The sequence below is a fragment of the Malaya genurostris genome, chromosome 1 (genome assembly GCF_030247185.1).
Source record: "Malaya genurostris strain Urasoe2022 chromosome 1, Malgen_1.1, whole genome shotgun sequence".
In the NCBI taxonomy this organism is placed as follows: Eukaryota; Metazoa; Arthropoda; class Insecta; order Diptera; family Culicidae; genus Malaya; species Malaya genurostris.
In genome coordinates, this window is record NC_080570.1 from 33,260,156 (window position 1) to 33,287,237 (window position 27,082).

The window sequence follows — 27,082 nt, forward strand, 5'->3', positions numbered from 1 at the left end:
TATGGCTCAGGGAACTGGATGTGAGTAGGGACTTCATTCGTGTGATGTCCAGACTCATGTCCAATCACTACACGTTAGATGCACATCTCCTTCGAATTGGACTTTCCGAAACTAATCATTGCGCTTGTGGCGAAGGTTATCGCGATATTGATCATGTCGGTTGGACATGCGTGGAGTATCGTGATGTCACATCTCAACTAATAAATTCACTGCGTACTCAAGGTAGACTATCCAATGTTCCAGTTCGCGACATTCTTGCTTATCGTGACCCCTTACATACATGAAACTTCTTTATCATTTCATTAAATCCATTGGAGTTACAATTTAAATTTTATTTTATGTTCGACTGTTTTCTCTTTCATGAGTTCAACCAATAGCCAACTATATGATATTGAATAAAAGTGATGAACTGATACAAAGAAGCCTGAAATAGTTATAAGATCATGTACAAAATAAATGTATTTTATTTAATGTAAGCAACTCGCTTGATAAAAATAATGTTAAGATCAACTAATGAATGGATGCCACCGTGAAGAAAAACTTATGTATATTGCCTATGAAATAAACGTTAAGTTTTTTAAGTTTTATAAGTTTTATTTATACCCGGTTTTAACCTAATGTGAAATAAACGTATTTAAGAGTAAAAAAAAGTCCGTGAACACGATGCTGCAAAATCTAACGAACCGATTATTTTCAAACTTGGAACATATTTTCTTGGTATAAAATGCCTCCCATCTACGTTTTCGAAATTTTTCCATTTTCATATTATGGTTATTTTTCACCTCAAATTTGGCGGAAAATCTAGCAAAAGATCGCGTTTTTTGCTTAAATATGGCACGAACTGTTAAAAAATCGAACTTGAGAACGACGGAGGGAGGAGAAGTAACTCGTACTTTAAGTAAATTTAAAAACATTTTTTTTTTGTTTCAGATAATTCTACGCCGAGGTTTTGGGGAATGCTTCGTTACCACCTTATTTGTCAATTAAATTTAATTAAATATTTTTTAAATTATGCTTTATAATGTAAAAAAAAGTTTTAATAAATTGGGTTAAGCGGTTATGAATATTGAAAAAATTACTCGCCCGATCCTACTCTGAAAACAAAAAAATGTGAATTTAATCGTGATTTAATCATCTCTGCATATCACTGAAAATTTTCACGATTGGTCGGAAAAAAATGGGATGCCGGTAACCGAAATCGGTAGACATTTTGAAAATGGCGAAAAAAAAACACTGGTTGCGAAACATTTTATAGCATCTGGTATTAAATCACGAAATAGATCGATTTCACCTCATAAATATTCAATCCACTCACCTTTTCGATTGATGCTTTTCAATTTTTGATACTATAAAAAAGTCATAAAAAACTTCTCACAAGCGTCTGTTTGCTTTGGTATTCGGCACAAAAAGAACGTGCTGCTGCTATTACACACACATGACATTTGTCGGAATGACGCTATCTGCTTTCTGTCAAAAGTTACAGTGGGGTGCCGGCAACCGAACACCTTCCCCTAAAAAGGATCGTTTACCCTGAAGATAAAGGAATAAACCTTCGAAACGTTGGCCGTTAACGTGAAATAAATATTCTGTTTTTATTAGTAAATGTTTTTGTTAGAATTTTTTTTCTCAAATATTGCCCATCGGGGAATGTATGAACAGTTGGAAAAAAAACAAAATTGCCTAATCGACTCCAAAATTTTAAAATCCATTTCTTTCATTAACTTTTCATTTGAGTGTTTAAAAAGAATGATTTTACAAGGATATTTTTTTTTAAATTACCATTTAATTCTGTTATAAGTAATACAATTTATATTCATCTTCAGTGTATTAGCGCTAATACACTGAAGATGAATATAAATTGTATTTGAAATACGTATATGTGATGTGACGTTTATTATACATGATTTATGGTGTTGTGAGATACATAGTAAATTTGTATATTGACGTGATATACTTATAACAGAATTAAATGGTAATATTGAAAAAAAATATCCTTGCATTTTTTTCTCTGTGTAGGATTCGATTCGCCAAACCGTACTCGGAGTTTTTTTTTTTTATTTAATAACATATTTTAAGGCACATTGCGTTAAGCTATAAGATGCCGAGGGCATATGTTTAAACTACTTAAACTAGATTTTTTTTATTTTCACATCATATGAGCTTTGGGAGATCTAGTCTTCAACGGGTGGTCGGCAGTGGCTGGCTGGATCTTGTACGCTGGAGTAAACTGGCACGACGTTGGTACGTATCACTGTTGGTCGCATCTTTTCGTTCGTGTGGGTCCGCGGAAAACACCCCCGACTACGGGGAGCCGGCTAATGGCCCGCATAATCATCGACTTGAGCGGCTCTCCGTGGTGGTGAATTTTGTGGAAGAGAAGGAAAGAAACAGAGAGAAGTTTATTTTGTTGAAAAAGGTGGTAAGGGAGCGAAACTACTTAGGTCAGCGATAAGATCTAATTAGTTGACATCGAGATGGTGAAGAGACGGGGACGGGGGAGCAAAAAATTAGTGACAGCAGAAAGATCTTGTTAGTTTTTCGATGAAGATGGTGGACAGACGACAGTTGGGGAGGTTCGAGCGGATGTTAGGTACGAGGTTGAAGGAGGATGTTGTGGAACCCTTCAGCAGATCAGACTTGTAAGTTAATGTTCTTTATGAACTGATATAATAGCAGCATGTAGGGAAGGTCTCGATGGGCCAACACGTCTCGTACTGGGACCATGGGTGATATACCTCGGGCCCGAAGGGAGTCAATTAGCTGTGATCTGGCGCCACAATACTCGGTACATACCCAGACAACATGTTCAATGTCGTGATAACCCTTACCGCAAGTGCAGAGACCGCTCTCCACGAGGCCGATACGCCGGAGGTGTGCATTCAAGATGTGGTGATTAGACATGAGCCGGGACATCACACGAATGAAATCCCGACCCACATTCATCCCTCTGAACCAAGGTTTCGTCGATACCTTTGGGATAATGGAGTGTAACCATCGTCCCAGTTCCCCATTACTCCATGAAGTTTGCCAACTTTCGAGCGTCCTTTGACGAGATACACTGAAAAATTCGTTGAAGCAAATTGGTCTTTCATAAATTTCACCTTCTAATGCGCCCACCTTAGCCAACGCGTCTGCCTCTTCATTGCCTGGAATGGAACAATGTGATGGGACCCAGACTAAGGATATTAAATAAGACCGACCAGATAAAGTTCTCAAGTGTTCCCGTATTTTCCCCAGGAAATATGGGGGATACTTTCCTGGCTTCATTGCCCGGAGAGCTTCTATTGAGCTTAGACTGTCCGTCACAATGAAGTAATGGTCTTTGGACAAGGTTTCAATGATCTCGAGGGTGTACTGAATAGCAGCTAATTCTGCGACGTAAACTGAAGCCGGATCACTGAGTTTGTAAGAAGCGGTGATGTTTTGATTGAAAATGCCGAAGCCTGTGGACCTGTTGATGTTTGATCCGTCAGTGTAAAACATCTTTTCACAGTTGACTGTTCTAAATTTATTATAAAAAATATTAGGGACCACTTGAGGGCGTACGTGATCCGGAATTCCACGAATCTCTTCTCTCATGGAAGTGTCGAAAAACACAGTAGAATCAGAAGTATCCAAGAAATGAGCACGGTTGGGAACAAACGAAGAAGGGTTAATATTCTGAGCCATGTAATCAAAATACAAGGACATAAAACGGGTCTGAGAATTGAGCTCGACAAGCCTTTCGAAGTTTTCAATCACCATCGGATTCAAAATATCGCATCGGATTAGCAATCGATATGAGAGATCCCAAAATCGATTTTTCAACGGTAAGACGCCCGCAAGCACTTCGAGACTCATCGTATGAGTCGACTGCATGCAACCTAAGGAAATACGCAAGCAACGATACTGTATTCTTTCCAGCTTAATGAAATGCGTATTCGCGGCGGAGCGAAAGCAGAAACACCCATATTCCATTACGGACAATATCGTTGTTTGGTACAGCCTAATCAGGTCTCCTGGGTGGGCACCCCACCATGTTCCGGTTATTGTACGAAGAAAGTTGATTCTCTGCTGGCATTTCTGTTTCAGATACCTAACATGACATCCCCAGGTGCCTTTGGAGTCGAACCAGACCCCGAGATATTTAAATGTGAAGACCTGAGTTATGTTTTCACCCCCTAGTTGAAGCTGTAGTTGTGCTGGTTCTCGCTTCCTTGAAAATACAACCAGCTCAGTTTTCTCCGTAGAGAACTCGATACCCATCTGAAGAGCCCATGTTGACAAGTTATCGAGGGTATCTTGTAATGGTCCTTGAAGATCGGCTGCTTTGGGTCCTATAATAGACACAACGCTGTCGTCGGCAAGTTGTCTTAGCGTGCAAGATGTATTGATACATTCATCAATGTTGTTTACGTAAAAATTGTATAAAAGGGGGCTTAAGCATGAGCCCTGAGGAAGACCCATGTAACTGAATCGTATTGTCGACAAATCACCATGCGCGAAATACATGTATTTCTCGGACAATAGATTATACAAAAAGTTATTCAAAATTGGTGAAAGACCATGCTGATGCAACTTCTCAGATAGGATGTTTATTGAAACTGAGTCAAAAGCCCCCTTGATGTCTAAGAAAACTGATGCCATTTGTTCTTTACGAGCAAATGTCATTTGAATTTCTGTTGAGAGCAACGCAAGACAATCGTTCGTTCCTTTGCCCCTGCGGAAACCAAATTGTGTATCTGAAAGTAAGCCATTAGTCTCGACCCAATTGTCTAGACGAAACAGAATCATTTTTTCGAACAATTTCCGGATACAAGAAAGCATGGCAATCGGCCGATACGAATTGTGATCGGAGGCTGGTTTTCCTGGTTTTTGAATGGCGATAACTCTTACTTGTCTCCAGTCATGTGGGACAATATTATCCTCAAGAAGCCTGTTGAATAAATTCAATAAGCGTCTTTTAGCAGAGTCAGGCAAATTTTTCAACAAGTTGAATTTAATTTTGTCTAACCCCGGAGCTTTATTGTTACACGACAAGAGCGCAAGTGAGAACTCTACCATCGAAAAAGGTGTTTCGTTTCTGTTTGATGAGGCGACGCGCATGATCGTCTGTTCCGGAACAGAGTCAGGACATACTTTTTTAGCGAAATCGAATATCCAGCGGTTAGAATATTCCTCGCTTTCGTTCATGGTGTTTTTGTTGCGCATTCGTCGGGCTGTGTTCCAAAGAGTGCTCATCGATGTTTCTTTTGTTAATCCGTCAACAAACCGTCGCCAGTAACCTAGTTTTTTTGCTTTAACTAAGTTCTTCATTTGCTTTTCTAGCGCCGCGTAATTGTGATAATTATCAGGTGTTCCATATTTTCTGAACTTTTTAAACGCTGAAGATCTTTCCACGTTAAGTGATGAGCACTCTTTGTCCCACCACGGATTGGGAGAACGGATGTTAGTTTTCGCGCCGGGTACACGTTTCGTCTGAGCTTGAATCGCGGAGTCGAGAATCAAGCCAGCCAAAAACGTGTACTCTTCCTCCGGAGGAAGTTCCTGTGTTGTTTTGAGTTTCTCAGACATCGAATTAGCGTATTCTTTCCAATCAATATTTCGTGTGAGGTCATACGAAACATTGATTGTCTCCGATGGTCGTAATCCGCAGGTGATTGAAATTACGATAGGTAGATGATCGCTACCGTGGGGATCAGGGATCACCTTCCACTTGCAATCCAGCCGTAGTGATGTCGAGCAAAGGGATAAATCCAGCGCACTTGGTCTTGCTGGTGGTGCAGGAATCCGTGTCATTTCTCCCGTATTAAGAATTGACATATTGAAGTTATCGCAAAGATCATAGATCACGGTTGATCTATTGTCATCATGAAGACAACCCCAACCCGTACCATGTGAGTTGAAGTCACCTAAAACTAACGTTGGTGCGGGAAGGAGCTCAATGATATCGCTTAGCCGCCGATGCCCAATCGAGGCCCTTGGAGGAATGTAGATGGAAGCAATGCAAAGGTCTTTGCCTTTAATTCTGACCTGACATGCGACAACTTCAATACCTGGTATCGATGGGAGGTTAATTCGGAAGAAGGAATAGCACTTTTTGATCCCCAAAAGTACTCCTCCGTAGGGATCATCTCGATCCAGGCGAATTATGTTAAAATCGTGGAAGTTGAGGGTTACATTTGAGGTCAGCCAGGTTTCACACAAAGCAAATGCGTCGCATTTCAAACTATTTAAAAGAACTTTGAAGGAATCAATTTTCGGGAGGATACTTCTGCTATTCCACTGTAGTACAGTGATTGCATCCTTAACCTCGTTCGATGTATTAGCCATCAAAGGATACAATCTCTGAAAGGAGGGGCCATTTTGCAGTCAACTGCTTCAAAAATGCTTTAATTGTTGGCATAAATGTCATCAACAGACTCTTGAGAGGATCAGTGACGTTGAAGGTTCTAAGAATCCAGTCCACAATGTTAGAGAATTTCAGTATTCCAGCACTTGATTGATTCTCAGTTTGTATTTTAGGGGTACTCGGGGTTTTTGGTGTACCGGGAAGTGCAGGAAACTCTTGGTCTGATGCTAAGTTCGCTAGACCAGGAGCCTTTTGCTTCGGTTTTTGGGAAGCACTTCGAGTATTTGTAATTTTTTTGGTCCCCGCAATGGATATCCTTGGGCCTTTACAAGGCAGTTTAGGAGATGAGATCGTCCTTCTTTTCCTAGAACCGCTAGGCATAGTAAAGGATGATCGCTCTTGAGGGTCATCGGAATCATTCTCGTCGGTAGGCAAACAATCAAAGAGATTCATCGATTCGACAGGTGGCATGGTGTTCTTCAGCATCTCTGCGAAAGTTCGTTTGGAACGTTCTTTAAGAGATTGCTTCAATTTTTCTCCGCGCAGTTTGTACGCGGGACATGAATTCAATTCATGTGGGTTTTCCCCACAGTAAAGACACTTTGAAGCTTTTTTGCCACATGATTCGTCTGCATGTTCCCCTCCACATTTAATGCACCTTTGCTTATTGCCGCAGTAGGTGGCTGTGTGACCCAGCTGCTTGCAATTGGTACAATTCATTACCCGCGGGACAAATAAGCGTACAGGTAAGCGAACCTTGCCCAGAAGGACGTAATTGGGAAGAGCAGATCCAGCGAAAGTTACCCGAAATGAGTCTGATGAAGAATAAGTTTTTGTCTTATCTTCTGCAATTTTTACTGAACTCAATTGCTTGCAGTCCAGTATTTTAACATTCTGAAGAGCAGGATCTCTGAAACAGCCAACCTCACTCTTCAGAAGGTATTCGCAGGTCAAACTCGCCTCACTAACCACGCCGTCAATCTCCACTTCCCGAGCTGGTATGTAAACGCGGTAATTCCTCGTAAAGGCCTCATGGCGAACGATCTGATTTGCCTGCTCGAGGGTTTTCACGACAACTTTCAACTTTTTCGCTCGAACTTTTGCTATCTGGATAACGTCCGAGTAGTACTTAGCCAGCTCACTTGATATTTGCATCAAATTGAGTGATTGTTCTTTTTTGGACCGGAAGTATACCACATAGGGCCCCGTAGAACCGGTTGGCCACACGCGTGTGCGAGAGGGGTTATCAGGGGAAGATAAATTATCCAGGAGTTCTATGCCATCCATTTTTATGGAGAGATTATCATTTGAGGGAGGACGCCCTCCGCCCTCGTTCATAGTAAAGTAAACACACGCTTTATTGAGATATGTTGAGATAAACGGGTAGAATGATAAAAACAAACACTAGGATTATACTTAGCTAGACACCACTAATCCAGTTCAAGGTCAGCAAGATGATTGTCTCTGCTGCTAGTGTGCGGAACCTTCGCCCGGGAACAATCACTAGCACCGCAAACAAAGAGCTAACCCTCTTGGATACACAATAGAATAACGGCAGTTTTTGATGATAGGCAACGTCTGATCACTATTATACTAGTCTGGTAAACTATCGAATGTGTGAGAAAAAAACCTTTAGCAAGGAAAAACACACACGGCACTGCTTAAGAGCACGAAATAACGTCCGATCGATCCGAGAGATGCGGTACGAATGTCCGTACTCGGAATTGGCTGCACCGTCTCAGATTTCGATGAAACTTTCTTTCCGAACTTCGACAAATTTTTGATTATAGATGGTGTTATTTTATTAGTAAATCAATTTAATATTTTCAAAAGCTCGTGTAGAATAGTACTCGATTTGGAAGTTTTTCAGGATTCGTTATTTTTCGACTACACTGATGTCTCTTTTATGCGGGGGATACGAACCGCGAATTTATTTTTTCGAGATAACACTAGGTCTCGACGTTTCATGCATTTCCAAGACGAAACAAGAGAACCGCTTGAATTTGAAAATTCGCGAAAAAAATCCGCATAAAAAGATACATTCCTTATCACACACACTAGGCTACGCTGCCCACATGAACACTGGAACATAACCATCGCTTGTAAAAAAAAAACACTTTGCATACTTTGTTGTTTTTCCCCAAAATTGATCTAGACTGTCCTTTGAAAAGGGCCAAATTTTATTTACCAATTCTTTTCAAATGGTTACACACTGATCTTTTTACGCGGCTTTTTTGGGCGGATTTCAGAATTTAAGCGGTTTTTTTCACAAGAATTTTCGAAGCTACGCGTTTTTTTTCAATGTTATCTTGCTTTATAGTTTGGTCTTAGAAATACATTAATTTTTCATGTTTTTCTAAGACATTTAGCATCAACGTTTTTCGTTTTTTTTTTTTTCAAAAAAAACAATTTTTTTCTGGGATTACACACGATCTGAACGTTTAAGGTATTTCTAAGACATTTGGCATTAAACTAAAAATTCTTCAATTTCGCGGTTTTTTCTACACAGTCTTTTTTTTCAACATAACACATTTCATGCATTTCGAAAATGTTTGTTTTTTTCGATTTCGAAAAACTCCAATATTCCCAAGTCGATGTTTATAACAAAATATTTTTCGAATAACCCCAGATCTTGATGTTTTAAAAAATTTTAAGACATCCACCAAACAAATTTTATTTCCTTCGTGGTTTTAGGGCGAATTTTTAAACTATCCGTAATCTTCGAAAACGACATTGTAACTATCTGACAACACTGCGCCGAAGACAAGATAGTAGTAGGACTACGATTCGCGAAGAAAAAGGGGTCAACACTTTGAACTCGAAGTGGAAGTTTTTCCCAACCGATCGGAGCTTGGACTTTGTTTGAGAGCTTGTGAGCAAGAAAAAAACAACAACTGCATAGCTTAGCAAAGTTCGTCGCAGCAGGGGTTGGTAATTGAATTTTCACTTCACTTTTAGGGTACAGTTTTCTTGTGCGAGCGGAATTTCGGCACGCTTCCGAACGTTGTTCGAGTTTGATTGAATGGTCGCATTTCGCCGTCACTTTGTTTCAATTTACGAGTATTTGATGGGGTGGTATTATATTATAAAGCCTTACAAAAGTTAGTCGTTTGACTTCGGAAGGTTTAATCCTGCGGATGGATGTTTCAGGATTACATTAGTACGACTCGACGTCGTCCTGAACGCGAGATCAAGTTTGGCATCGAAATGTAATTAGTTTTTTTTTTGCTTCACCATGAGCATAATACTTTTTCAACAAGAGGAAAAAACAAACCCGTAATGATAGCATGGAAAATAACTTGTTGGAAATGGCGTTCGCTTGTTCATTTTCTTTCTTCATTATTCCGTACAATGTTTAGAAATTATTGCACTTTATTCGGAGATAATACCGGCAGCTTCATTCGGGAAACCAGATCGTTAAGCAAAATTCACGATTAGTTGAAGCATGAATGCCGTCCCCTCGTGCCCCCTCCCCCCCTCCCATGTTTGCTTGTTTGCTCAATTTCCACAATCAAGACGCTTCTTCTTTGTTCCTTCGCGTTGCTAATTAGCTTGATTTGCAACATTCAAACAATAACTTTTAATCACCTAACTCTCGCTCGACTTCGGTGTCGTGCCTTTCTTTGGTGACACAGAGACCCCCTCCACCCCTTCCTCCCGTGTGTTCCCGGTCGGAACTACTAGACAGCTGCTAACGTTCCAACCGTTCTCGTGTATGTATGTGTGTATGTGTGTGTATAGTGCTAATTGCTCGTTTACATACGACACGGCGGCTTAATGCGGAATTCATTCATGCGTAATGGCGTATTTTCGCAGTAAATTTCCGTCAAGTTTCCGTGCGTGAAGGAAAATTTTAATCCTTTCATCTTCTTCTCTTTTGGTACCGTTTGGTGAAGCTGCGTACGAAATGAACCCTTGGGAAACCGGAATCGGTGATAGGTCACTTGGCAGAAGGGCGATGTTGGGTAAAAGGTTTTTTAAAGCAAAATATCTTCATTTTTCCGTTTTATTTAGTAAAACATCGAACTAAAATGAGCGAAAACATCAAGACTTCGGCCATAGTTTCCTCCTAAGCAGAGGAAAAGTATGGAAATTGAGTGAGTGCGTTATTCGCTTCATACCACTCCATGGTTTATTTTATTGGTAGTGGCAAGATGTCAAATCCCCCCAAAACGTAACGACATAATTACCGGCTCTCATGTATATTACTATCCTCACTGTGCGATCGAGATACCACTCTTCAATTCGCTGGAACAGGTGGTTTACCACACTGGAAATATTTCTTGGCTAGCTTCGAAGTCCAAATCTGTTAGATATATTTTTATTTTCAGTAGACATATAATATTGCTGTTCAGAACATTTCCAGGAAATTACAAAAGCGTGGTTCTATTGATTTTCATTGTTATTTGATTTTTGAAACAACCCCTGTACCGCATTACCAAAAAAAAAACATTCAATTTTTCAATAATAAAATGTGGATCTATGGCAATAAGTTCGCTAAAAAAATTCTTATTTGGCAAACGATTGACAGCTGCCGACTATGATGTGAGTTTCCGTAAATTTGAAGCATGAAGCATGTAAAGGAAGATTTAGCCAGCTGCCACTACCATCGAGAGTCACTGGAGATGTAGAACAGGACAGATCTCGTCAAACCTAATCGCCTTCGAGAAATATTGGGCAATTTTGTGAAGAACAAACTGGAATGCCTGAAAACTGGAGGACTCGTAATGCTCATCAACCATGCGTCTCCATTTTTCGCCTGTAGTGTTTCCGAGCAGTTTTGGAGTAGTTTTTTGAGCGGTCGAGTAGCTTTTCAAATAGATTTTCGAGCAGTTTCATGAGTTTAGTTTTTCTTCTAGCGGTTTTTACGAGTAGTTTTCAAATAATTTTCCGAGTAATTTTTAAGCAGTTTTTCAGGTGTTTTTTTGAGTAGCTTTTTCGAGTAGTTGCTTTTCTAGAAATACTCGCAGATTTTCGTGCAGTTCTTTGAACCGTTTTACCAGTAATTTTTTCAAGCAGTTTTCACGAGTGGTAATCTCGAGCAATTTATGTAGCAGCTTTCTGTACAATTTTCAAGTAATTTTTCGAGTGGTTCTTTCAGGCAGGTTTTCGGGCATTTGTTTCAAGCAGTTTCAAGCAGTTTTCCGGTTATGTTTTCAACATGTGTAACAGTTTTTACGAGCAGTTTTTAAGCATTTTACTGAGCAGTTTTCAGGCAGTTTTTTTTAATGGTTTTTGCGGTTTTTTTTTCGAGTAGTTTTATCAGTTTCTATGAACCCGGTGAACGACCGCAACTAGGTTAAAGCCGGGTATAAATAAATGGTATATAAAAAAAAGTTTCTACGAGTAGTTTTGAGTGCAGATTTTTTAGCAGTTTCACCAGTAATTTTTTCGAGCAGACTTCACAACTGGTTCTCTCGAGCAGCTTGCTTGTATTCAAAAAGTTTTTACGAGTAGTTTTTTGAGTGGTTTTTTCAAGTAATTTTTCCTAGCAGTTCTCAAGTTTTTCGAGCAGTTTTAACGAGTAACATTGTATGAGTCGTATGCTTAAACAGCTTTTTCCAGCACGGTTTTGAGTAGTGTTTTTTTCAAGCAGCTTTCCGAGTATTGTTTGATAGCTTTTCGAGCAGTGTTTTAGAGTAGTTTTTTTATCAGTTTTTACGATCAGGTTTTTCGTGTTTTTTTCGTGTAGATTTTCTTTTCTAGCAGTTTTCCTAGCAGTTTTTGGAGCAGTTTTTAGGTGGTTTTTACAAGTAGTTGATTTTCTAGGATCTTTTAGCTAACAGAGCAGATTTAAACTAGTTTAGCATTTTACGAGTAGTAATTTTTCGAGTAGTTTTTTGAAGCAGTTGCCAAAGATTTTCCGTGCAGTTTTTGGGTCATATATTCTAGAAGTTTTTCGAGCATTTACAAGAAACTTTTTCGGAGAATTTGGCTCAAGAAATTTTTTCGAGAAATTTGTCAAGCAAATTTTCTAGCATTTTTCGAATATTTTTGTTGAGCAATTTTTCAAGCAGGTTTTCCGGTTATGTTTCCAACATGTGTAACAGTTTTTACGAGCAGTTTTTAAGCATTTTACTGAGCAGTTTTCAGGCAGTTTTTAATGGTATTTGCGATTTTTTTTTTTCGAGTAGTTTTATCAGTTTCTATGAACCCGATATATATGATATATAAAAAAGTTTCTACGAGTAGTGTTTAGTGCAAATTTTTTAGCTGTTTCACCTGTAATTGTTTCGAGCAGATTTCACAACTGGTTCTCTCGAGCAGCTTGCTTGTATTCAAAAAGTTTTCCGAGGATTTTACGAGTAGTTTTTTGAGTGGTTTTTTCAAGTAATTTTTCCTAGCAGTTTTTGCGAGTAGTTTTTTCAAGCAGTTCTCAAGTTTTTCGAGCAGTTTAACGAGTAACATTGTATGAGTCGTATGCTTAAACAGTGTTTTCCAGCACGGTTTTGAGTAGTTTTTTTTTCAAGCAGCTTTCCGAGTATTTTTGATAGCTTTTCGAGCAGTGTTTTAGAGTAGTTTTTTTTATCAGTTTTTACGATCAGTTTTTTAGTGTTTTTTTCGTGTAGATTTTCTTTTCTAGCAGTTTTCCGAGCAGTTTTTGGAGCAGTTTTTAAGTGGTTTTTACAAGTAGTTGATTTTCTAGCAGCTTTTAACTAGCAGAGCAGATTTAAACTAGTTTAGCATTTGACGAGTAGTTTGTTTCGTAATTTTTCGAGTAGTTTTTTGAAGCAGTTTCCAAAAGTTTTCCGTGCAGTTTTTGGGTCATATATTCTAGAAGTTTTTCGAGCATTTACAAAGAACTTTTTCGGAGGATTTTGCTCAGGAAATTTTTTCAAGAAATTTGTCAAGCAAATTTTCTAGCATTTTTCGAACATTTTTTTTTTGAGCAATTTTTCAAGCAGATTTCCGAGTAGTATTTTCAAATAGCTGATTCGAGCAGCGTTTTCTAGTGGGGTTTTACCAGTTTTTAGACAAGTTTTTATTATTGTTTTTTTTTCGTGAAGTTTTTCGTGAAAATCCAATTTGTATTTCAGTGTTCAATTCCTTAAATCGATTGTAGGCTTCTCGCAATGTAGTTGCTTCTTTTTAATAGCTTGGTGTTTCCCGTCCTACCTAATCGCTTCGTCATCGTCGTAAAATTGCCTAACGGTGTCCTTAATATTTATAGGAAGGAAACGCATGGTGCTTAGTTCTAGTAGTTTATGTTTAAATGTTAAAATGCATTTGAATTTGATCATTGAAACCTTTTCGAGAAAAAAATATGCGAATTCAGAAAGAGTGTAACTTTTCGGTTACGTCACTTGTACGATTGTACCTTTGGAAACATGACATTTTGTTTGTTTGTTTAACACCCAACGTTTCGACGGTTTTGATTTGTATCTTCTTCAGGGTCGTTTGTTTTGCCTTTCTCTATAGCATGATAAAATAATTGCAAGAGAAACCGACTTTCGATCGGAGCTCTAGAGACCCTTGGTCTTACATACCATTCTACTCAGCCCGACGAGAACGAAAAATGTCTGAGTGTGTGTGTTTGTGTGCACATTTCTATAGATTTTTCTCAGATAAAGCTTAACCGATTTTTTTACATTTTTACAGGTTCGTCTGAAAGCTACTTTTGAGTGTGGTTGTCACTGCCGGTTCCGGGGATTTTATTTTTAATTTTTTTAACAATTCAAAAGAATTCCAGATCACCAAGTATTTGACGTGAGAAAACCATTGTAAAATTTACAAACTCAAAGTTTTAATCACACTTCAATTTGAATCGTTCGTTGCTGTCTTTCAGACTCCAATATTACTACAACTTAGATATCAACGATTCAGAATGCTTCTACTCTCCGAACCGACGGCAGACAGTTTGTCCCAAAGGAAATTAGATCGGATTAGCAGAACGGACAAGTTGGCTAAAAACAAATGAATGTCTGTGCTTTTCCGAAAATTAGAAGCAACACAGGAACCTTAAATCATCATCAATCTTTACACACTATCTCAGCAGTATACTATCAAACAGATTTATGTATTCCTCATTCGACACCTGGCCTCAAACCAAACCAAAGCATCCGGGACTAGTTCCTGCAGTCCAAGATTACAAGAGGAGTTCATTCGTTCGCCAGAAAAAAAACAGAGAACGAGAGAACAAATCGGTGAAAAATCATCATTTCTTTAGAAGTTGCACTGCAGTAAACACCGGAAAAAAACCGGGATCTTGCCCGTCACAGGAAAGGGTTTTAATTTAATTAAAATTCCTGCCAACCGATCCGAAAGCAAGCTGTTTCTTGTCTGGATACCGGTGTCCTTCCCTAGTCTGTCGATGATAGAGCACAGATCCGATGTTTTTTTTTTCTTCTTGCTTTCCTGAGCACACCAGCTTTGGCAGCACACCAGATTCCGGGCACTAGACTTTGATGTCCTGATCTGGTCTGGGCTTCACATGGTGGTGGTGGTGGTGGTGTCAGTGTGAAACCATCCAAGAAATGCTATGACATGTCGGTTTTGCTTATGCTCGGCGCATCTCTGCTGCTGGTTTCAGTTTTCGGCCAAACCGAAACTCGTTCCGGTTATCTGGTTTTTGGCGTAATTAATTAGAGGCTAGAGCTCGTTAATTGACAGTGGCAACATTACCTTCAACCGAAGCACGTGAGCTGTCATCATATCCTTGTGGTGCAAATTCCGGTTTCTGTTTGCGCAGCCATACGTGGCCGGACTCATTTTACCGGGGAATCGGTCGATCTACATTGTTTGGGTAATAAATCATTATTGTGTTTAATTTTCATCGCCAGTCAGAGCCAGAAATCGGAATGAATTATAGCACTTCAACAGGCAAAGATCATTTGGGTTGGGATCACAAAATTCCATTTCAGAAATGAGCAGCTTATGAATTGGCCGAATAGGATCCGGTCGGTAATTTATTACCTGCTGCTATGCACGTGGGTCAATCGGATAACCGACTATGACGGCCAGTTGCATCAATTTTTAATCTCACATTTCAACGCTATTGGTTTGTGATTTCTTAAAAAAGATAAAAAAAACTAATGACCCTGATAAATACGCAAAACCTAGAGGGCCGAAACGTTGAATGTTAAAACAAAATTATTCGGTTTCCACCCACTACTATCTGAACGGAAGCTTGATAAATGTACTTTGGTCAGCTACTTTTTTTTGTACAATCCTGTGAAGGCTGAGGCATTTCTAAACGGAAAAACTGCTCATCTTTCGAATCGATCCTAGTTTCTAGTCTAACTTTTGACAATTTAAGCAGCTTTTCAGGTAGCATAAGATCCTAATAATTCACACGAGTCTGTTTTTCACGCGGACGATGCATTCCGCATGGGAAATCACACAGAAAAACCGCTTAGCTTCGAAAAATTTCGTTAAAAAAATTTAAGAAATAAAATTTGATTTTTAAGTAAAATCACATAAAATCCGTATAAGAGAAAAAATGGTTGTTGCCTGATGTCTTAAAAAAATTTTAAGTATCCAGATCTGGTGTTTTCAAGACGGGAAATTACGCATCATTTGAGCCAAGCCAAGTTTCTAGTCGAATGTTCAACTACATTAGGGACTTTTCAAGTAACATTATATTAAAATTAGTACACTCAAGTCTTTTCTATGCGGACTATATGCCTAGAAATCACATAGAAATATCTCTTAATTTCGAAAAATTGCGTGAAAAAATTTGAATCACTTTGAAAATTCGCATACAAAAACCGCATTATTTTGAACATAAGCATTAAAAAAATCGCACCACTTTGGAAATTTACTTGAAAAAACGAATAAAAAGTCGCATCATAAAAGACTTGAGTGAATTTTTTGTTTTTAAATTCCACATTTCGACGCTATTGCTTTGCGTCTTTAAGAAATGAGAAAAACAGACGACCCTGAAAAAGACGCAATCAGGGCCGTCGAAACGATGGGTGAAAACCAGGGAAGAAAATCGTTTCAATTCACTATCTACTGTAAAGTCGCTACATAATTCAACATTCGTTAATTTGATTTTTTTTTCCATTCTCTGCCAACGTGCGGATTATTTAATGAAAAAACCGTTCATCTCACGAGTCTATCCAAGTTTCTAATCAATTTGTCGACTTGTTTAGATATTATTTAATATTAGATAAATATCAGTATTTATGTTTCTAAACCGCACATGGCAAAGCTATTGCTTCGCTTTTTTTCTTAAATGATAAAACAAACGACCCTGAAAAAGACGCAAACCAGTGCCGTCGAAACGTTGGGTGTCAACCAAAAAAAATCGTTCTAAGTCACTATAGAAGCCAAAGTCGCTACATAAATCAACATTCGTTAATTACTTCTTTTATTCGATTTTCTGTCAGCAAGAGGACTTCATAACGGAAAAACTGCTCATATTTCAAATGTATCCATGTTTCTAGTCGATTTGTCGACTTGATTAGAAGTTTTTTTAGTTATTATTAGATTAACGCTATTGTTTTGCGTCTTTTCCAGAAATTAAAAAACAAACGACCCTGAAAAAGACGCAAACCCAGTGCCTTCGAAACGTTGGGTGTCATACAAAAAAATCGTTCAAATTAACTATCTAATGTAAACTCGCTACAGAAACCAACATTCGTTAATTTGATCTTTTTCCAATTCTCTGCCAACATGCGGATTCATTAATGAAAAAAAAATGATTCATCTTAGGAGTCTGTTCCAGTTTCTAATCGATTTGTCGACTGGATTAGAAGTTTTTCAGTTAATATTAGATTAAAATGTGTAATTCTACATTGCAAAACTACTGCTTCGCTTTTTTTCTTTCATAAAAGAAAAAACAAACGACCCTGAAAAAGACGCAAACCAGTGCCGTCGAAACGTTCTAAGTCACTATGGAAGCCAAAGTCGCTACATAAATCAACATTCGTTAATTACTTCTTTTGTTTGATTTTCTGTCAGCAAGAGGACTTCATAACGGAAAAACTGCTCATATTTCAAATGCATTCATGTTTCTAGTCGATTTGTCGACTTGATTAGAAGTGTTTTTCAGTTGATATTAGATTAATGCTATTGTTTTGCGTCTTTTCCAGAAATTAAAAAAACAAACGACCCTGAAAAAGACGCAAACCCAGTGCCTTAGAAACGTTGGGTGTCATACAAAAAAAAATCTTACAAATTAACTATCCAATGTAAACTCGCTACCAAAATCAACATTCGTTAATTTGATCTTTTTTCAATTCTCTGCCAACATGCGGATTAATTAATGAAAAAAATGATTCATCTTAGGAGTCTGTTCCAGCTTCTAATCGATTTGTCGACTGGATTAGAAGTTTTTCAGTTAATATTAGATTAAAATCAGCAATCCTACATTGCAAAACTACTGCTTCTCTTTTTTCTCAAATGATAAAACAAACGACACTGAAAAAGACGCAAACCAGTGCCGTCGAAACGTTGGGTGTCAACCAAAAAAAATATTTCCAAGTCACTACGGAAGCCAAAGTCGCTACATAAATCAACATTCGTTTTTTGCTTCTTTTGTTTGATTTTCTGTCAGCAAGAGGTCTTCTTAACCGAAAAGCTGCTCATATTTCAAATGCATCTATGTTTCTAGTCGATTTGTCGACTTGATTAGAAGTTTTTTTCAGTTGATATTAGATTAATGCTATTGTTTTGCGTCTTTTCCAGAAATTAAAAAAACAAACGACCCTGAAAAAGACGCAAACCCAGTGCCTTCGAAGCGTTGGGTGTCATACAAAAAAATCATTTTGAGTGACTATCAACTGTGTAAAGTCGCTACATGAATTAACATTGCGGATTAATTAATGTTTTAATCCACCTAGTGCTGTAATGATGCCTTTCTCATTCAAAATAATTGTCTTCGATTCTAAAAAGAATAACCAAAATCGGTTTTTTCGACCGTATGATGATAAAAACTATCAATTGGGGAAGATTTGAGGTCGATTCAGAAATTTTTTTACAGTTTTTCGCCCTTTTCAGTGATGGTATACAATTTTTAACACACTTTACCCTATATTTCCGGACGAATTTCAGAAATTACGTATGGGACCATAGGACCTTTCATTTGAACCTAAGTTTGTAAAAATCGGTCGCGCGCAATCTATGAGAAAACTTAAAACACATATTTTCATCTTTTCCAATATTTTACCCCCATAGCTCCGGAACCGGAAGTCGGATCCAAATAATAGTTTTTCGTTTAATATTATATTAAAATCAGTATTTATGTTTCAAAATTCTACATTGCAAAACTATTGCTTTGCGCCTTTTCCAAAAACCGAAAAAAAAACAAACGACCCTGAGAAAGACGCACACCAGTGCCGCCGAAACGTTGGGTGTCAACCAAAAAAAATCGTTCCAAGTCACTACAGTGTTTCAAGAGACTATCATCCGTAAAGTCACTACATAAATCAACATTCGTTAATTTGTTCTTTTTTTCAATTCTCTGTCAACATGCGGATTATTTAACGAAAAAAACTGCTCATCTTACGAGTCTAACACCCAAGTTTCTAATCGATTTGTTGACTTCTTCAGAAGTTTTTCAGTTATTATTAGACTAAAATCAATATTTATGTTTCAAAAACCGACATTGCAATGCTATTGGTTTGCGTCTACTTCAGGAACAACAAGAAACGATCCTGAAAAGAGTCGCCGAAACGTTGGCTTTCAAACAAAAATTTTAACTTCACACGGGGTTTACCCGCGAAAAAAAAAAATGAAACTACGTAAATCCGCGTGAAAAAACAGAAAACTAAAGAATTTTTTTTCAATGAATCGACCGCGTAACTTTGGAAATCCGTATAGAAAAAAAGGACGCAAAAACTAAAGAACTTTGTTTATGCCAAATGTCTTAGAAATGTCGATATCTGGTGTAATTTCAAAAAAGTATTTTTTTTAAATAAATCGACTTTGGGATTTCGATTTACGAGATTAGATTTCGAGATCGAGTTTTTTTTTTATACCAAATGTCCTAGAAATAATATATCAATCATAATTATATCTGAACTTGTTATTTCTCTGCTGACCTACGAGTAATTGATACTTATTTGATTATTCATGATAAGAATCAAGAAATAGTATAATAACTGTTTAACATCAATATTAGGCATCTCATTTAGTTATTGATGGAATATTTCAACTGTATTAAGTAAATGTAATAGTTCCATAATAGAAAAAAACGCAATTTAATAAACTGCCTCAGAACTAGAAAAGAGAAGTGTTTATAATGTTAGTCTATTCTGAATGTTAAAATTACAAATCTCTGAGAAAATTGTCTTCTACAAATATTTTACTCTTGGTTTGATATTACAAAGACAGAATTGGCGATATGGTTGTTATTCTCTCATGTAAATTTAGTTAAATTTTCTATATTTTAACTCGTATTTCAATCAAGTTTTACCATTGAGTTATTTAGTTTTAATAAAAAAGTTTGCTACCGTATTTTGGCCCCAATTTGTTTTTTTTTCTACTTCAAGAAAAAAAAAACTAAGCGACCCTGAAAATGTCGCAATCCAATACTGTCGAAACGTTGGCAGTCGAAATAAAACTTTTCGTTTTAATCCATTATCAACAAAAAAGCCGCTACACAAACCAACATTCAATGCTCGTCGTAATAATAATATCAAATTAATTTTACGTTTCGTCTGAGACTCATCAGTGCAAGGCAGTTTATATTGAACTGCTATCGCTACCTGACGGTTTAACATAAAGCGCTAGGCATACGTAAAGTTAAAGCTACTTGCAAAACACTTTTTTCTATTACATCAAAGTGTAATGTCTGAAACTGATGCCACGGACGACACAAGATTGTGGTAATTTGAAGAGGGAAAAAAATGTTTGTTTTTCATTCCCAAATTTATGCCATTTTCAAATTGGTTTTACTATCAGTCCTTTTCAGGGCAAGAAGAACTGTTCTTCACAGTAGATTCTTCTTCGCGACGGCTTCTAGCGCGAGTGCCATTATTTCTGTCTTATCAGGACCCGTTGAATAATGCTGCGAGAAAGCCAACAAGTAAGTACGAGTCGTTTACGATAGCTCCAAAGGCAATACGAAGAAACCAAGAATTTTTTTTCCAGGCAAGCAAGAGGGGTGGGTGGTCTAACGGTTTTAAACGATTTAACTCACTTTTGCTCTTCTGTCATGCAATAATGAAGCTCCGGGGAGAAACTTTCAGAGATGCTATTAGAATGCAATTGTCACCTATAAAAATATATATATATGGATTTGTAAAAAGAACGAAACAATCATCATTTTGTACCGTTACTTAACACATACTGTCTGATCTGCCAAATTCAATTATCATAATTCAAGATTGTCGACTGATGCTATTCTCCGTATCTTTCTTTCCAGGTCAGTAAAATTCAAGCATCATCGATCGATTCTCGACACTGGGTAAGCACTTTGAAATTCATCATATCAGAGTATAATCACAGCAGGATCGGTGTTCCGTCGACAGATAAGTGAATCAATTTCCTAAATTGATTCAAAATGTGAAAGTTCCCATGTGAGGGTATGGTTTTTCGTTCGGATGGCAAGAAAAGAAATCCAAGCTGTGTGGTGGTGAGCGATAAAAAAAACGGTGTCTCCCACATACGAAACGAACAACTGACTGACATTGACAGCGACGACGACGACGACTACGACGACGATGACAAGAAGCATGACAGGCCATTGTCACCACCAGTCACCAATGCCGTCGTCGCCACCACCAGTAAGTAGCATATGCAAACGGCGGGACTACGACGGGACCGCAAAACTTTCATTCAGATTTTCCATTGGCTAGGTTCCGCTTTTCAACATCCGCCCGCATAGATAAGAAGAGAGAGAGAGAGAGTGGGAGTGGGAGTGTGAGGACGAATAGGCCTTTAGCTGGTTTTACCTTGCGGAAGCATTATTCGAATCCTCAGTCACTAACCGGCATGTTGGCAGCTGTTCTAGTAGTTGAAACAACAGTTTATCTGTTTTGTATTGCTGCCGGCGCGTCATCATTCTCTGTATGAGACCAGTAGTCTTGGCTAAGAATAGTGGTGGTGGGGGTGGTGGTTCAGTTAGAGTGAGGGAGAGAGAGAGAGAAAGAGAGAGGGAGGGTGGGCAAGTTTGAAAAGCTTTTCATTGTGCCATCGGAAAGTTCTCGTACAGCTCGTCACCAGACGGGTTTCACTATTACACGTTTTCGCAGACATGCTGCAACAAACATATTGTACCAGTTGTATGTTCTTTCCGGTGAAATTTTTACATGTAAATTGTTGAATTCTGTCGGTGTCGTGTCTCGCTTTTTTTTTTGTTTTTACTTTACTTGGGACCATCGTGGGCGCGAAAACCGGTGCATCTTTAAATTGTGGTACCGGTTTTCACGCCCACTTTTTTCCTAGAGACTTTCGCTAGTAAATTTGTTTGAATTGACTTATTGAAGACTCTGGAATATTAAAAACGTGCCGAAGCTTTGAATTCACTTACTCCTGCGACAATAATATAGCGAACAGTATGGTGATCTTTATAAAAATTGAGATTTTACAGATTGTCTATAGGCAGTTTTGCGTTAAGAAAATGACCGAAATTCAACTGAACAAATCTAGTAGTTCAATGTTTATTCAGTTTCATTCAGTACACGATGCAGTCATATGAACTGCAAAATATAGTAATACGCCTGGGTGTCAGAGATGAAAACAATAGCAGCGAGATTCTGATCTATATAAAAAATTTGCCCTAGAGAAGTGCGAGTTCATAACCTCCCCTAAAGACACCAAAAAACATGTCGCAATATGAAGAATTTCCGCATTCGTTCGAAATGAACGAAACATGTCGAACGAGTATTACTTCGGCGCTGTTAGAGACGAGTAGGGTCTAGCACTTTTGAAAAATCATTCTTTTTTTTTACCTTTTTTTATATATATAAAAAATAGGTATAGAATTCGCTCAAACTTTCGAAAAATTTTCCGAGGCCCGGAGGGCCGAATGACATATACCAATCGATTCAGCTCGACGAACTGAGCAAATGTCTGTGTGTGTGTGTGTGTGTGTGTGTGTGTGTGTGTGTGTGTGTCTGTATGTGTGTTGTCAACTAAGAGGTCGAGATCTCAGAGATGGCTGGACCGATTTTGATCAAACTAGTCGCAAATGAAAGGTCTCCCCGTCACCCAAAACGCTATTGAATGGTTTTGAGATCGGATGTTCACTTTTTGAGTTATTCGAAGTTTTATGTCAAAATTTTCAGTTTTTTGACAGTATCTGTCACAATTGACCTTGAAAACAGAATATGTTTTCAGACTTAGATTCCGCACGATAATACCTATTCAACAAGCCATAGATTGTTAAAATCCGTTCATTTTTAACGGAGATATCGAATTTTTTGTGTAAACGACTTTTCCCCCTATTCCAGCAGTAGGAGTTTTGAGCGCTGTATGACAAAGCAATGCTTGGGAGCAACGGAAAACACGATTTTTTATTCTGTTACATACAATTGTTTCTAAGTACCAAAAAGACTGTGTACAGCATGACAATTTGCCTCGGACCGATTTTAGCACGGCTCGTTTTTGGCAACATAATCGTTCGAATATGACAGATTTTTTTTTAATTATATTGTTTTAAACTACTTACAGCAATAAATGCTGGAAGAACATAACATCCATATACCATTCGAATCAGTTCGTCGAGATCAGCAAATGCGTGTGTGACAAATAATTTCACTCAATTTTCTCTGAAAATTTCTTTTCTACAAATTCAGATTCATACGAAAATTCGTATGCTCCCAAACAAAGTTCCTGAATTATGTTTGGTTCCTACCTCTGGTTCCGGAACTACAGGCTGATATATAAAATGAAATCAAAATTGTGTAACTCATTCTTCTCGTAGATGGCTGAACCGATCTAAGATTCAAATGAAATCAAAGAATCATCTAAGATGCAAATGAAAAGTTTCAAGATTCTTTAAAACATCTTGCTCTTTAGTCAGATCCAACTTCCGGTTTCGGAGATACAGGGTGATTGGTATAAAAATGTCTATTCCACATAAATTAATCAGGTTTATCGGGTTAGCAGATTTGGATAGTCGATAAAAAAAATTACCTTTTTTCAGTTTTAGTGGTATTCAGTTGTCGATTCAGATGGCACCTAAAAATTTAATTCGTGCTATGATTTCTCAAAGATGCATTCACTGATTTTCAAATATTTTGAAACAAATTTAAACTATACAGCTATTCAGGTGAATTTATCTGACTTCGGCCATACCGATTTTAGAATTCCGGTTCCAGTATAAAATCGTTTCTCAAAGCTCAATCGTTTTCTCAAAAAAGCCTAATCAAATTTCAGAAACAAAAATTCAAATTGAATTAAACTTGTATACAAAATTAATTAATTTTATCCAATTATGACTTCCGGTTCTCGAATTACATGATGATGAGTTTTTAAAATTCAAACCGATATAGAAGATGGGATTGAGCTTCAAAGTTGGACTCAAAACTGTTGTAATTTATTCGTCATATGGCCATACGAATCGGTTTGGGTTATGCTGGTTCCTGAATACCGGCTCTAGAAGTACCTTAAATTACCGTAAACTCTAAAGTGGAACTTACATATCATGGCATGTTTAATCGATTATCACACTTCTAGATTTAAATTCGACTGTATTTGCAGTTTCGACATTACAGAGTAATGAGTGATTACAATCTCAAATTGTCGCTTAAAACGACGGTCATTAAAATAATGTAATGAAAACTTAAACACTGAAGAATATTCATGCAAAAAACACATGCGCATTGATAAAAAAAGGTATCATCTCACTGCTAGGTGGATTAATCACGTTTTTGTATTTTGTCATAGTAAAACATTTCAAGAACATTTTGTCAAATTTTCCAACCTATCGGAACTAAGCTCTGGAAGTTTGGTTTTCCTTATCTCATACTACGAAAAGGCAAGAGCTCGGCTATCAGGCCCAAGAGTTCTGCTTCGATTGACTTGCAAATTTGACAGCAAAATTTGCAAATGTTTTATTGTAACAAAATACAAAGCGAAAAATATGATGTTTTGAATGTGTTAAAATTTACGCGCGTAAATTGATTCCTTCGATTGTATAGACAAAAACCTGTTTTAATCCACCTAGTGGTGTAATGATGCCTTTCTCATATCAATCATACTATCATATATAATACTGTGGTATTCTTCAAAATAATTCTCTGCGATTCTTGAAAGAATAACCGAAATCGGTTTGTTTGACCGTCTACTGATAAAAACAATCAATTGGAAAAGATTTGAGGTCGATTTAGAATTTTTTTAAAGATTTTTCCCCATTTTCAGTGATGGTATACAATTTTTAACACACTTCATCCTATATTTCCGGATCCGGAAGTCGGATCCGCATGAAATTCAGGAATTACGCATAGGACCACAGGACCTTTCATTTGAATCTAAGTTTGTGAAAATCGGTCGCGCCATCTATGAGAAAAATTAGAACACATATTTTCTTTTTTTTTGCACATTTTACCCCATAACTCCCGAACCGGAAGTCGTATCCAAATAATATTCAGGAATTTTTTATGGCACCTCAAGACATTTCATTTGAATCTAAGTTTGTGAAAATCGGTCGCGCCATCTATGAGAAAAATTAGAACACATATTTTCTTTTTTTTGCACATTTTACCCCATAATTCCGGAGCCGGAAGTCGGATCCAAATAATATTTAGGAATTTTTTATGGGATCACAAGACCTTTCATTTGTTTAACTATGTTTCTTTGATTCTTTTTTATTTTTCATATCAGGTGTACAACTTTGCTTCCGCCGTTTTTTCTAAAATTTAAAGCTTTATTGCGAAAAATGCTTACAGATGTATTATTCAAAGTATTGTCCGTCGCTAGCGACAACTTTCTTCCATCGTTCCGGCAATTTTCGGATCCCGGCCCGAAAAAAGGAGTCCTCTTTTGACGCTATATATAAAGCAATCCATTTTTTCAACTTCTTCGATGGATTGAAAATGTTGATCTGCCAGGCCGAGTGCCATCGAACGGAATAGGTGGAAGCCAGAAGGGGCGACATCTGGGGAATACGGCGGGTGGGGCAAGACTTCCCATTTTAGCGTTTCCAGGTACTTTTTGACCACTTTTGCGACGTGAGGCCGAGCATTGTCGTGTTGGAGGATGACTTTGTCATGTCGCTCTTGATATAGTGGCCGCTTTTCTTTTAGCGCGCGACTAAGGCGCATCAGTTGCGTTCGGTAGCGATCTCCTGTGGTGGTTTCATCCGGTTTTAAGAGTTCGTAGTAAATCACACCGAGCTGATCCCACCAAATACAAATCATAACCTTGGCGCCGTGAATATTCGGTTTAGCCTTCGACGAAGTAGCATGCCCGGGCTTTCCCCATGATTTTCTGCGTTTAGGATTATCGTATCAAACCCACTCTTCATCACCGGTTACGATTCGATGTAAAAACCCCATACGATTTTGTCTTTGAAGCAGTTGCTCACATACAAATTGTCTTCCACCACCATGTTTGTCTTCGACATCGAAAACTCCATTTTTAAAACGTTGAAACCACTCCCGACACGTTCTTTTACTCAGAGCAGCATCACCGTAAGATTCTGAGAGCATTCGATGCGCTTCAGCTGCATCTTGTTAGTTAGTGAATATATGAAACTACTTTGGGACTACTAGTCCACGGTTTCCACTTCCAAAGCATTGATCATAGTGAAGAAAATCTTCAAAAACGGAACTCACTCTGATTTCTCAGCAAACATGGAAACCGTCATTCAAAAAGACGATGCAAAAGTGGTACGCATCGGTACGTGCAGCTTTGCTCCGTTCGCAGCGTGCTTTGTTCAATTTCGAGTAGCGTGCAGGGTTGCCAGATTAAAAATTATATATTTCAGGTGAAAAAAATATAAATTTCTAATTCTTTTACTCAATTTGTACCTACTTGTTAGTAATATTACAAGATCATGATAACAAAGCATTTATATAAAAGTCAATCACTTGAAAAATTTACTACTGAAAATTGGCCCAGAGGGCTAAGTGTTATACATTCATTCGACACAGTTCATCAAGCTATGAATGTATGTGTCTGTGAGTGTATGTGTGTGAGTATGTGTCAAATATTGTCACTCATAAAATACAAAATCTCGTAATTCCACAGGTTGCTATTGAATTTCACACCGTCATTTAGAGCGACGATGCAAAAAAGGGTAAAATTCTTCTAGATTTGGCTTGAAACTGATTCAATTTGTAGGCTATGTATGTCTACTTACTAAACGAACCGACTTCGGCTATACTGGTTTCAATTTCCCGGTTCCAGAAGTACCGGAAATAGTGGTCAAAAAGTTTAAAACGAGACTCACTCAATTTTCTCAGAGCTGATTTGTTCGATTTCCACAAACTTAGGCTCAAATAAAAGTTCCTATAGTCTCATAGGTTGCTGTTAAATTTCTTCCGAATCCGACTTCCGGTTCCAGAACTGTAGGGTAAAGTGTGTTTAATCATTTAGTGCGACTATGCAAAATAAAAAAAAACTCTTTTTAACTTGACATAACTGTTTACACGTTGCAATTACTCCTTCTTTTTCCTTTCGACAATTGCAGGAGTTCCTTTTTCCTTTCAGTTATTGGATATTTTCAACGTTTAACTTCTGATTACTCTATTTTACTTTATTATTTCTTCAATCAACTTATCACTTCGCGACTAGCTTTGGATAGAAGTTTTATTTGATATGTTTTCTTCTTCTATGTTATTGCTTGTCTTCAACTATTGCGCAAATTCGTTAATATTTCAAAGCTCATAACAGAGATAACATATATCGGTATATTAA

The 27,082-nt window shown here is 37.7% G+C and overlaps 2 protein-coding genes across 5 annotated transcripts in view; both read left to right on the top strand.

Moving 5' to 3' along the window:
- Nucleotides 1-27,082, top strand: part of LOC131436322 (peripheral plasma membrane protein CASK-like) — a 741,277-nt gene that overhangs the window by 665,738 nt on the left and 48,457 nt on the right. Inside the window, exon 12 of one of the 4 annotated variants that reach the window (XM_058604990.1) lies at nt 20,643-21,155. The exons of 2 other annotated variants lie outside the window; for them this stretch is intronic. In XM_058604990.1, coding sequence (XP_058460973.1) covers nt 20,643-20,756 — 114 coding nt within the window. In that variant the 3' untranslated portion in view covers nt 20,757-21,155. Of the gene's footprint in view, nt 1-20,642; nt 21,156-27,082 lie in introns of those variants that run through there. One more of the 4 variants, XM_058605005.1, reaches the window with a different exon arrangement.
- The window catches only part of LOC131436312 (peripheral plasma membrane protein CASK-like), a 582,446-nt gene that overhangs the window by 230,623 nt on the left and 324,741 nt on the right, over nt 1-27,082 (top strand). The window lies entirely within an intron of this gene.